This window comes from Marmota flaviventris, chromosome 8, assembly GCF_047511675.1.
Source record: "Marmota flaviventris isolate mMarFla1 chromosome 8, mMarFla1.hap1, whole genome shotgun sequence".
NCBI lineage: Eukaryota > Metazoa > Chordata > Mammalia > Rodentia > Sciuridae > Marmota > Marmota flaviventris.
This window is the reverse complement of record NC_092505.1, coordinates 68,823,651-68,836,700: the sequence shown is the minus strand read 5'-3', so window position 1 is coordinate 68,836,700 and position 13,050 is coordinate 68,823,651. Positions and strand designations below refer to the sequence as shown.

At 34.2% G+C, this 13,050-nt stretch overlaps 1 protein-coding gene across 2 annotated transcripts in view; it reads left to right on the top strand.

Annotated features, from left to right (window-relative positions):
• Window positions 1–12,818, top strand: part of Trat1 (T cell receptor associated transmembrane adaptor 1) — a 46,339-nt gene extending 33,521 nt beyond the window's left edge. The window contains exons 4-6 of one of the 2 annotated variants that reach the window (XM_027943238.3): window positions 3,465–3,526; window positions 6,257–6,342; window positions 11,056–12,818. In XM_027943238.3, coding sequence (XP_027799039.2) covers window positions 3,465–3,526; window positions 6,257–6,342; window positions 11,056–11,337 — 430 coding nt within the window. In that variant the 3' untranslated portion in view covers window positions 11,338–12,818. Of the gene's footprint in view, window positions 1–3,464; window positions 3,527–6,253; window positions 6,343–11,055 lie in introns of both variants that reach the window. The other variant, XM_027943237.3, reaches the window with a different exon arrangement.
• Window positions 12,819–13,050: the final 232 nt, after the last annotated feature.

The window sequence follows — 13,050 nt, the reverse complement described above, 5'->3', positions numbered from 1 at the left end:
ATAACGCAACCCAATAAGATAACACAAAACAAAGCCGAAACTGAATGAAACAAAAACGGAATAAAAAATCGTTGTATCAATTTTCTCTTCCTCAGGGCCGACAAACTTCAAACCTTTAGTCAACCATTTTTTCCAATTTGCCTGAGAAATTTCTAGGGATAGGCAGCTTGAAACAAAAACAAGATAAATCAAAACAATAACACATTGTTTTTTGAATTGGTCACCCATTCTTTCGCTCTTCCTCAGGGGCGAGCAATTTCACTTACCTCCAAGCTTTAGACGTTCCCCGTACGAGCCGCCAAATGCCGCAGTCTGGCTGGGCACAAATGCCGCAGTCTGGCTGGGCACACAATCACGAGCCACCACACAGCTTGTAGATTCAAACAGCAACTCTTTATTCCCGAACTCACACCAGCCGTCTACAAACACGTTCTGGGGAAATCCATGTTCTCTGCCCAAATCCACCTCCACTGGGCTTCTGTCTCCCAAAAAATACTGTCTGAATCCCGTGAGAACTCAAGGGGAACTCAGGCAGCAGGATATGCCCTATTCCCAGCAGGAATAATCTTAAACCTTAAACCTGGAACCTAAACTGGGAACGCCCTAAACCCGATTATCTTAAACCGGGAACACCCTAATCCGCCCTGGTCCTTGAGCAAGGTCACCTACATTCAATGTCACTGCAACATGGGGTACGCTGGCAAGGAAATTGTTATACCTACTTGGCTAATGGCTCCCAGCACCAAGGCTCCCAAAAACATATGCCAATAGAACCCAAACTTACATCTCTGCCTATTCAAAGAAATGTCTGTCAAGAAAATCAAGTTGGCATTTGCCAAAATTTCTGAAAGATTCTGAAGCTTGCTTTTTCCTCAATTTGACAATTTCTCAGTTCTTTTAAACAATTTTACTTAGGTTTTTTTTTTTTTTTTTTTTTTTGTGTGTGTGTGTGTGTGTGTCCCTGAGGATTGAACCCAGGGCCTTGTGCATGCAAGGCAAGCACTCTACCAACTGAGCTATATCCCCAGCCCCAATTTTATTTAGTTTCGTAGAATTGTCTTTAATTTTTATTTGGATTTTGGAAGCCTATGTTTATATAATAGAATTTCGGAACTGAAAAGAATAGAAATCAACTAGTTTAATAATCTTGATTTATAAATAAGACAGTTGAAACTTAAGGAATTGAAGCCCAAGGGCGTTTAGAAAGAAGTAATGATCTTTTTTTAAAGAAAATTGAATGAATTATTTAAATCCCCATAGATCATAAAGTATTTGACTAATTAAAAGATATTTCACCAAAAAATTAAAAATAAGAATTTAAAAAACAAGATAAAGAGAAAAATCTGTTAAAACACAAAATTTGGGCTACAGTAAAAGATATAATTAATTCATCCTTAAATTTTGGTGTGCGAGTAAATGTATTTATTGGTGAAAGGGCCACTTGAGTCATTCTCAGAGCAATGGAGAGTCCCAAACTCAGGCCCAAACTCAGATAGAGGTACACTAGCCTCTCCACTGTGGTCTGATATCTTAATTTATTTTAAAAAGTAATTACCATAATCTGCCACATAAAATACTGCCAAACACATGTTGAAGTTTATTACATGTCTGCAATAAGCTGGAGCTAGTTGGTATTTTTAAGTAAAAATACATTTTTAAAATTTGTTCGTTAGGCACTGCTCCTGAATAATAGTTTATTTGAGATGATTAATCATTTGAGACCTGCCTGTAGACACAGGGCACCGCATTATAAATCACATCTTATTTTCATTCATAGGGAATGAAACAATATTCATTTTTTGGACATGATTTATCATTTGCAGGTTGTGTCTGCTATCTATATGGGCTAGGAAAATGGATGGGTCATCTTATTAAAAATTTGAAAAACCTGAGCAGGGACCACTCTGTATCCTAATATTAAGCTGTGTTGAATTACTGGCTGGAAAGAAAGGTTACAGATGAGTTCCTCTGTTATAAGCTAAGTGAAAGACATGCTAGTACCTGGACTGTGAAACCATTTCACGCAGGCATTCTTTGAACTGCTATTTTTTAAGGATACTTACAATTTATACATACTGTGTCTTCTTTTAGAAGCATGGGGAATAATGCAGGTGTCAGGCCTTAAGATAAGAGTTCCCTTTTCTTTTGATGCAATTCCTTCCAGCTCTCAGTGACGTGTAATCTCCAAGTTAAAGCGCTTGGTACTATTTTATGAAATGCCACTTTTCACCACCTGATACGTTCCTCTGTTCCCAGCCTGCCATTGTGAAAGCTGGTTACTAGGGGTGTTGTCAATGGGAGGATATCATAGGTAGAGTGACAGTCTGATGACAATAGTAAGATGTCTATTTTAATAGTAGCATCACTCACATGAGGCTGGCAGGAAACTTAATCAAGGAACAAGAACAAATAGTCATGTGTTCTTGTCAATTTTCTTGACTAGAGGCGCACAAAGCTATGGTCCTGGTATGACTTCCTAGACTGTTTTCCTATAGCTGTTTAGTAGTACCACCTTCTGCAAGTCTTCCTCATGATGTGGACAGAGAACAGGCTTTAGGATCAAATTTGCATTACTATCCTAGCACTGCCAGTTACTATGTGTCTTTGAGAAATTGAACTACCTGCTATGAGTTTCAAATTCCTTATATGTACAATAGAAGTAAATATATGCATATTGTAGGATTGTCCCGAGGATTGAATGAGCACTGGCAAAGTGGACCGTTTTCATAATCGGTCATTGTTGATGACATTACACATAGGACTAAGGAAAACAAATTCATTTATTTGAATCTCAGTCTTCTCTTCTATAAAGTGGGGAATAATAACACTGTCTTTGCAGAATTTCCATAGGTTTTTAACATGGTGTATGTAAAACATTTAACCTAGCATCTAGATGCAATAGCTAATCAATCATTTTATTACAGCTGCCAATCTAATTAGTCTGAAATACATACTTATTAAACATAATCTTAAGGGACTGTTAAGAGTGATATTCAAGGTGAAAGAATATCATTAGACAGTATGGTTATACAGTTAGTACAGATAGGTTCTAATCTCAACTCTTCTATTTATTAGACTTATGACCTTGAACAAGTTCTATAACCTCTGTGTGCCTAGGGTATCTTATCTGTAAAATGGGAAGGACACGGTTCTTTTCTTTTGGACTTTTTGTGAGAATAAAATGTACAAAAAATGAAATGCACTTCAAGTAGCACCTGACACACAATGAATACTAAATAAGCATTCCCTAAAAGAAAGTCCCATTTTCAACTATTTAAATTTACATGCACACATTCATACATGGATGTGCTCACTCACAGATAAACACATCTACCTTGGTTGGTTGAGGCTGAATAAGAACATGCAGTATTTAACTCAGTACTGACTTTGGCTAAGTTAGGAACGTTAGTAGTGAATTATTCATAAAATGGACTTTAATCATGTAAATTTTTTCCTTGTTATAGGGTTGATGAATATTATATTGAAGACACACCAATTTACGGTAATTTAGATAATATAATCCCAGGTAAGTTTTATTCTTTCATAACCTATCAATAAGTAGACCCACATAATTCTACAAAGAATTTGACAAAACTCATTTTTCAAACACAATCACATTTAAAAAATCCTTGGAGTAACTATAAATTCAAATATATTTAGTATATCATTTAGGATATGCTTCCAATGGTGTTTATTATAAATTGCATTGATACTAAGAGTAAATCATCATCCTGCTTTTCTATATTCTCTTTCTTTCACTCTAGTAGTAATGAGAATACAGGAAGATCCTATTACCATGCATTTTGACACACAGAGAATTCATGAAATAAAGTTATTTCTAGAAAAGAAAATGATTTACAGAAACAGTGCTTTGTGCTCTATAAACAAAAGCAAATCTGCTATAAATAATATGGAACAATAAATACTTCCTCTGGATTCCTGTGTTCTAACTGGTTCTTTTAAAATAGAGGACCTGGAGCTGGATGGATGGCAGATAGGGAAAGAACAGCTAAATCATCACTAGGTGATTTATACATTTTTGTTCTTATATAACAAGTGCTCTTCAGTTACCAGCATCCCTTATTCCTTGAATAACCACCTAAAAAACAAAGCACCCTAGATTCCTTGAAATAGAAAGCCTTGGTCTAGTCTCAGAACTGGTGAGAAAAGCTACTGCCCTTTCCCTATCAATCTCCACTCAATTCAAGAGAGAAGACTCTGGGGTTATAACTCCTGTTCATCTCTAAGGACCGAACACAGAGATTTCCTGTAATGTACTAGATGTAGCTGAATATCTATACTCAAAACAATATGGAACCCTCCAAAAATTAGAAATGTGAGGTTTTTATCAGATCCAAGAATTTTCTTAATTATATCTTTAATTGCAAATTGTCCTCTAAGCACTGAACTCTAAAGAATCAGAAACTATTACTCAGAAATACATTGTTAAAAATAATTTGCCCTCTTGTTTCCCTTTGCAGAATTGTTGTGCCCATTAGTAATATTTGAGAATTTAAATTCTCATGTATTCTATTGACCATCCCTGTAATTTCCATACACAAGTAAGCTCAGGTGTCATTTCCCCATAATCTGAGTTAAGTATGTACTGGACTGGGTTTATGAACCTGCTATTTAACAACAGATGATTTTGATGCAGATTTTTTTTTATCGACTATGTTTTGAGAACCTTGGACTATTTTTCCGTCTAGCTTTTTCAGAAAGGGTTGAAAGATTATTAGATATCTTTTATCATAGTAATGTATCTTTTTTCTCTGAGGGCAAATTGGTGCAGTCCATATTTCTGTTAAGTAACTGTGCATCCTAAGTGGGGGTATCTAGTGACATATTTGGAAGAAGAAAGATGTGGATGATTTAAAAAACTCATCCTCATAGGATGAAATAAGTATAAGTCTGCTGGCTTGTACACACTGAACAGAAGTCCCAAATATATAGGAACAGCACTGTACAGACTCGGACCTTTAGGTTGTGACTGTGCTATCTTGTCACTGACTATTGAGATAAAAATCTTAATGTAAGGCTTCTTTTCAGAATCAGAATGTTTGATTCATGACTATGGATAAAAATTCTTACTCATAGAATTAAAGAATTGTACTTACTAATATATATATATATATATATATATATATATAAACTTGTACTTTTTGCCACCATGTATCTTTTGCAATTATATCTAAGTAACAAGGAATACAGGTAATCCTTTACACATGGGGTCTTTATAACATCTAAATGGTAGCTTAAGATGAGACTGTCATATCCTATAATGGTAAACATTTTTTATCCCAAGGACTTTTATTTGTCTCATTATTAATGCTGTGAAGCAAAAGACTTCACTGTCAGCCTGGCATGGTGGTGAACACCTGTCATCCCAGCAGCTTTGGAGGCTGAAGCAGGAGGATCACAAGTTTAAAGCCAGTGTCAGTAACTTGGCAAGGCCCTGAGCAACTTAGTGAGACCCTGTCTCAAAAAATTAAAAAATAAAGAAAGGCAGGGATGTGGTTCAGTGGTTAAGCATCCCTGGGTTCAATCCCTAGTACAAAAAAAAAATTAAAAATAAATAAAAAGAAAAGAAAAAGACTTCACTATCTGATCTGCAGGTAGCAGTTTGTGTTTCCTTAACCTCTTTGCAACTCCACCAAAAAGATTGTTAAGTAATTCTTTGGGGTTTCTTATTTACATTTGAATGTTTTTTTGGTCATGTATTTTTTTTCTTTCACTAGTGCATTATAGTTATACATAATAGTTGGGTTCATTTTGACAAAATCATACATGCATGAAATTTAATTTACTCCATTTCAGTCCCTGGTGCCCCCCGCCCCTTTCTCTCCCCTCCTCTGTTTCCCCTTTCTCGACTCTACTGGTTTTCCTTTCATTTATTTATTTATTTTTAATGGAAGCTTTATAGGTATACACAAAGGTAGAATTCACTGTGATATAATTATACATAATATAATTTTGTCAAATTCATTTTGCATTTTCTCCCCTTTCCTGTCCCTCCTTCCTCCCTTTCAATCTCCTTCTTCCACTTCACTGTATCTTTATGATATCCAAACTCCCCATCTTTTCCACTTACTTTATCCTTACCTCTGCATATGAGAGAAAACATTTGATCTTTGCTTTTCTGAGTCTGGTTTATTTCATTTAGCATGATGTTCTCCTGAATAGTGTGTTTTTATTTGTGCTCACATTCTTTACTTCTTTTCTGTTGTACATCACAATCTTTTCAACTCTCAAGAAGAAATGGATGAAAATTGCTATGAACAAATGAAAGCCCCACCAGAGAGACCTGTAAATAATATGCGAGAAGCTGCTCCATCTGCACACGTGAGTTTTCTTTTTCTGTACCAAAAACCAAGTTCAGTCTAGGTCAAAGCACATGGGCATGTTTCAAGAGCATAAGAGCATTGCATTCTGATATGCGCTGGAAGTAGTCTGCTGGAAATTTTGTAGCATGAATCAAATATCAAGTTCTGAGACCTGAGCTCTACAGCAATCAGAGGCAAGTAAACATAATCTGAAGCACACTCAAAGAGTCAAACTTATGTAAAGATACAAAGGCAAGATTTGAAGGTAAAAGCTGGATTATTCCTAAAGAATGCATGAAGATTTTCCTTTCAGAATAAAAAGTTCATGTGCAGCACAAAGATAAATGTAAAAGCTGACATTCATACAAACTCACAAGAACCAGACCTTAGAAATCCATGAGAAAGAGAGAGAATAACATAAGCTATAGTATAACTTAGCTGGATATAAAACAGCATACCTCTATTTTAAAAGGCAAATGTGTGTACATTGTAATATAATTCTCTGACTGTACTTTTTTTTTTTTTTTTTTTTGTGTGTGTGTGTGTGTGTGTGTGTGTGGTGCCAGGGATTGAACCCAGGGCCTTGTGCATGGGAGGCAAGCACTCTACCAACTGAGCTACATCCCCAGCCCTCTGACTGTACTCTTATGGCATGAAATTGTGAAATATACACACCGTTTGTATGGACAGGCAGGACAGAAACTTAAGCAGAAACAAAAACTCAGGAAAAATATATAGTTTCTCCTTTTCCTGTCACAATCAGTTCAACCTCATCAAACATAGCACTAATCCTTATTAAAAATCATTCAGAAGTCTTAGCCTTCATGTTTCCAAAGTGCCATAAATTTCAGTTAAAATAGTTCTCTTCAATTATATTATTTCTCCTTACTACCTTGAAATAGCATAAAGGACAGCATTTCCTAAGCAACTGTTAGGTGTCAGGCCTGATATTCTGTGCTTTATATGTACTATCTCTTTAGATGACTATGAGGAAAGCAGCATTATTATTCCCACTTTACCAATGCTTGTGAAGGTGAAAATCTTGTCCTGGGGCACCAAGGTACTAAGGATGGAAACAGAATCCAACCTATCCTGTCTAATGGAAAACATTCTGTCCCCCAAATGGGTCACATCTCAGAAACTTCCCATTAAGGTAGAATTTCTCTCTTTTTTATTTATGTGAATTCCCTAAGATATCAGACTTCTTGAAATTTTTATTATGAAATCAAGATGTGATGAGGTTGGGCAAAAATATAAAGGCTTCAAATCTATCATCTGATGTTCAGATAATTGTAAAATATATTTTAAGATAAAATATGCATGATATAATATGATCTGCTAAATCCATGATAATAAAAGGACACCTCTCATAGAAGATTAAAATATAACCATCCCATCTGAAATGTAGGGATTTTGCAGGACTTTAGTTGTAAAGTACTGAGAATTCTGAATAGAAGTTATTACATAGGAATTCTATAAATTAGCTTTTTTGAGCTACATCTGGTTTTCACTCAAGTGGAAATTACACAAAGCCATATAACATTGTTAAGTGTGCTCTTTTATAAATTGTATATTTAAATATACCACTCACACAATTAATCTCTGTTCTATCACATTCCTCTTACAAATTTAGTTTCACACATTAGAAGTAATATATTTATATTTGTTCAATTCCATTTTATAAGAAAAATCATGATCTATTCAGGTTGCCTTATCATACTTTGTTACTTTGGTCAACCACAGAAGTATAAAAAGTCTTCAATTTTATATTGTAAAACTTGAGGGAGAATATTTCTTTGTTAGAAAAAATGTAAATAATCTTCTTAGCCTTTGAAAGTGATATATGTGGTTTAGAGATTATAATTCCAATACCTCAATCTCCAATAACTAGAAAGAGTTGATTAGGAAACCTAGTAATAAAATGAATCCACAGGAGTCCCACATCATATAAAATTTGAGGGATACAAGTGTGAGCTTTTTCCTTTTGCCTTCATGTCCATCTCTAACCAACCTCTGCTTTCCTTCCTATGTCAGGCACCCTCTCTCCTTGTCAAATTCAATACTCACACTTATGCTCTTGACCATTTCTCATTTTTCTTTTAGGATTCTATACCTGCAAGTACTTAACTCTTCTCCATCTTACATTTTAAAAATAAATCATCACTAATTATCTAGTAATATGCATAAATATTCTCAATATTTAAAATGAAAACAAACAGAACAACAAAACTTGTTTTAACAAGTTTTCTCTCTAATTTCTCAACTGACTCTTAACATCCTCTTTTGTTTCCATTTTTCTCTGTAGGTACACATTCCTTTATCCCTGTCATCCATCCATACACTCAACTGAAACAGTACTTATGGAAGCCTCAAGTGATTATTAAATATATAATTTTTGGTTCTTTCTCAGGACTCACATTCTATGAACTCTACAGCATTTGATAAAGTTGACCAAGTGTTGACCAGACATGTATTATTTGAAATGCATTTATTACTTGAAATTTGAAATTATTTGAAGTGCAGAAGCCAAATTCAAACCACTTTGGCATAAAAGGAATACCATTGCTCTCTATGACTGAGAGATCTAAGGGTGTACTTTGGTTTTGAGATGATTAAATATGGAGGTGACCTCCATGTCTCCTCATGAAGTTACTGGCTTCATTATCTTCTCCTATCAACAGACTCTTTGACTAAGGGTGAGCAAGTAATTGGAAAGCTCAGATTTGTTTTTCTAAACCCTGGGAAAAAGACATCTTTCAATCCTTGAATGTATATATCAATCCTAAAAATTTTATCTAATTGGATCTGGTGAAATCACATGCCCATCCTGGGATACCCTCTATTGCTAGTGGGATCAGAGGCAACTGATGATTGGTCCAGCCTTGGTTACATGCTTAGTCTTTTGCTGAACTTGAGGTATAGCACTATAATTGACAGCCTGCCCAAAACTAGATATGAAGACTTTACCAAAAGAAGAGGGAGAAAATTATCAAAGAAAGAACAATAGAATAAAGTGACAGACCAAAAAAAAAAAAAAAAAAAGATAGGCATCCTTTTGTGTTACCTAATATCTTTCAAACTTCACTGATAGCTTTTCTGTCTGGGCAAAGACAAAGCAGATAACAGTACAAGGTATGGTAGGAAACTGTAAATTGTCCAGTTTTCCTGGAATACAGAATTTATGTTGGGCATAGTGGGAATAGAAATAGAAAACCTTAAAGGGCAGGATATGAATTTCAGACTTTAGTCTTTATGCTAAGATTTTGGGGGATAGGATGATAAAATGAAAGTTGTGCCTTACAAAGATACTTTAAACAAAGTACATGGGATTAATGGCAGAAGGGAAAGATTAAAGCAAGGATACCACTTAGGCAATTGTTGCAATTTTTTTTTAGAAATCACTTATTTTAAGAATAGAAAGTTTGACAAAGAAACCAGAGAGTTTGTAAGCAGAACCATCTTTTCTGCCTGACAGAAAATATAAGACATCCTACTCTTAGCATGAAGATGAGTACCAATAGGAAGATATCTACTCAAGAATTAACATTTGTTAATCCAAATGTTACTTCCTCACTCCCGCATCCACAAATTGATATAATTTTGGCCTATTCTTAAAAGTAAACCCCGAATACAGAAATCTTTGGTTGGTTCAATGGCTATCCTTAAGTTTTAGCCTGGAACTTCTAATAATTATGATATCATTGTACTTTTGGACAATAATTACAGCTTCCATACATATTATCTTTATCTACTGATCATAACTGATAACTGTGAGGCAGACATTACTACTTTTATTTTTAAGGCAAGAAAGCTGAGGTTTTAAAACTGATTTTTTTTAAAGTTGCTTGAGGTTCCATGATTAGTATATTGTAGTGTTGAAATTCAAATCTAGGTTTTTCTAACACCAAATTAAAGGTCCTGGCTTCAGCTTTGTTGCTTCTCCAAGTTGCTCTAGCATTTTATCCTTTTTGTCATAGTTCTGACCTAGCTCTAGGCCAGAGAGACTACTAGACCGTCTTACATCTTAGATGTGAATGGACATCTCCAAGGCCAACTTAAAATGAACTCAAAGGGGATTTGGGCACAGATACACAAGAAGGAAATAACAGGGAAGGATGGGAAATTTAATTCTTTGTCAAGTATCAGTCACTTAAATGGATGCTGTTATCTTGATACTTATGAATCTTAAAGTGTAGGGAAAAAATGGGGACTTTTGTGGGTACCATTAAATGACCTTGTAAGCACATGTAAAGTAGAACTTGTCATATGTTTAATCCCTTTCTACCATGATTATTTCCAACAAACTGAGGTATTTTTACTTGGTAAGAACAACGTAGGGTAAGAATCACCTGAGGTAAAGGTGGAGACAGGGACTGGTGAGCGTCAATCTAAAACAGTTATGTCCACTTTGAGTGGACATAAGAAAGAAATAAAAATCCAGGGAAAAGATTCATCGAAACATTCTTCAAAACTTGACAGCTTTTATAAAAATCATGAGTGCATAAAATATCAAAGACAGTTTTCTTTTGGTGAACAGTTGTTAACTTTGCACCTTTTTCAACTCAAAAGCTTTGAGTTGGTTATTGATTTTTGTTCTGTTATCCTAATTGATGGGTTAGGTAGCTGAAGCCAAAACCAAGTTACTTGTTTTTCATAAGACATACAAATTTCAGAATTTATGAAAGTGAATGAACAGACTAACAATGAAGAATCAACATACCATTCTCTTTAGGTGCCTGCTGAAACACAGATGTGCTACGCCTCACTTGATCACAGCTTCAAGGGGAAGCGCAGGAAGCCCAGAAAACAGAATGCTCACTTGTCAGAGGAGGAGAAAGACAAGCAATTACATGCAGTGGATGCCAGCATTTCTACGACCAACTTGGCAGAGAGTTTCTCACCAGAAAGCCAGGCAATAGAGGAAAACATTCATGATGACCCCATCAGACTGTTTGGTCTGATCCGTGCCAAGAGAGAACCTATAAACCAGGCAGAGTATGATCCAAGTCAATGATAATGCTCCTATTGGAGATGGTTTTGAAGAAAACAAGATCCCCACCTAGCACAGAATGACCTGGCAGAGTGACAGTCTGATCATTTGTTGATGGGATGGTGGTTTACATCTTATTCAGAGACTATATCCATATGCACTAAATGTAGTGCCATTAAAATTAGTGATATGTCCATGTATATAGAATATGTCAAAATGCACTCTACTGTCATGTATATCTAAAAAGAACAAATAGAGAAAAATAAAGTGCAAATGTAAAATAAAAATTAGTAATATGAATTCACCTAAAAATTGCCTAAGTAGTAAAAGTAAAACAAAATTCAGCTTGCAAATTAAGCCTGGTAGCAAAGTCAAAACTTTACAAAAATACCAAATAGAGAAATAAACAAAAAAGTTTTAAAGCATAAATGTGTTCTGAAACATGTTAAAAGAATCATAAAAAACCAATAATTAAACAACAACAACAACAACAAAGTTTTCCTCATTCACCAAAGTGAAACACTCTGTAATTAGAAGAAATTTTTGATTGAAAGATGTAGGAGAAATTAAAATACATATGTAAGAGAAGTGGGATAATCCTCTTAAGAGGTATTTTCCCAAATGGAATAGCTTCATTAGTTTAACAATTATTATAAAATTAATGTATCTTTCTTGCAACAATAAACTAATACCAAAATAAATTTAGAAATTCCACTAACTAGAGAAAATTACTATGGAAAACTGTCTATATATCCTTCTAGATATTTTACTATTGAGCATACCCATGAAAACACATCACTTGTTTCTTTATTATTTTTCACTAAAAAAAGAAAAGAGGATTATTTTATATATATTATTTAAACTCTCTTCATTTAAGGATATATTGTGGATTTATTCACACTGCTATATTTCACTATATCAAAATACAGTTATATACCATAATTTTAATGTCTGCAGGTATTCTGTTGATGGCTAAATCAAATTTATTTAAATATTTTGAAGGATATTTAGCTTACTTTTTTTCTTTTACAAATTACATTAGAATGAGAATCTTCTCTACATGTCTGGATAATTGTCTAATTTCTTATTAGATTAAATGCTTACAGAGGAATTGCTTTATTAAAAAGGTATTCATATTGCAAATCTCTGTAAGATAGATTTATGAAGGGTCAAGAGTTAGATCAAACTATGCATGCCGTTAAAATTCTGAAAAATACTCCTAAATTGTCCTCTATACAGTTATTTAAAAAACAAAAACCTCCTGTTATCTTTACCCATTGAGAAAGGGGAATTTAACAGGCTTATAATAGACATCTTCAACTTATCCCAGTCTACATGCAAATAATGTGTCACTTTGGTATAGAACTGTAGAATAAGATACTTCAATTTCTTTCTTTCTGGCTATGTATTACAGAGTTTATATTTTACACATTGTGATTTTCCCTCTATATGATTGATTATCATCTTAAAAAATTATATAATAATAAAAAGTGTTTTCATACTTATCCATGCTGTTTGAATTTCTGTAACTCTCCAGTTCTTTTTATAGATTTGGGATTCTGTTTAGTATCAGTATCTTTTAGCTTTAAGGACTATTTCTTGATTTATTTTTATTGTTGCATTATAATTATTCATAACAGTGGGATTCATGATACCAGATTTGTCCATGCACATAGCATAATTTGATCAAATATATTTTTTGTACATCAGGTGATAAAATACACCAATTTTTGTGTA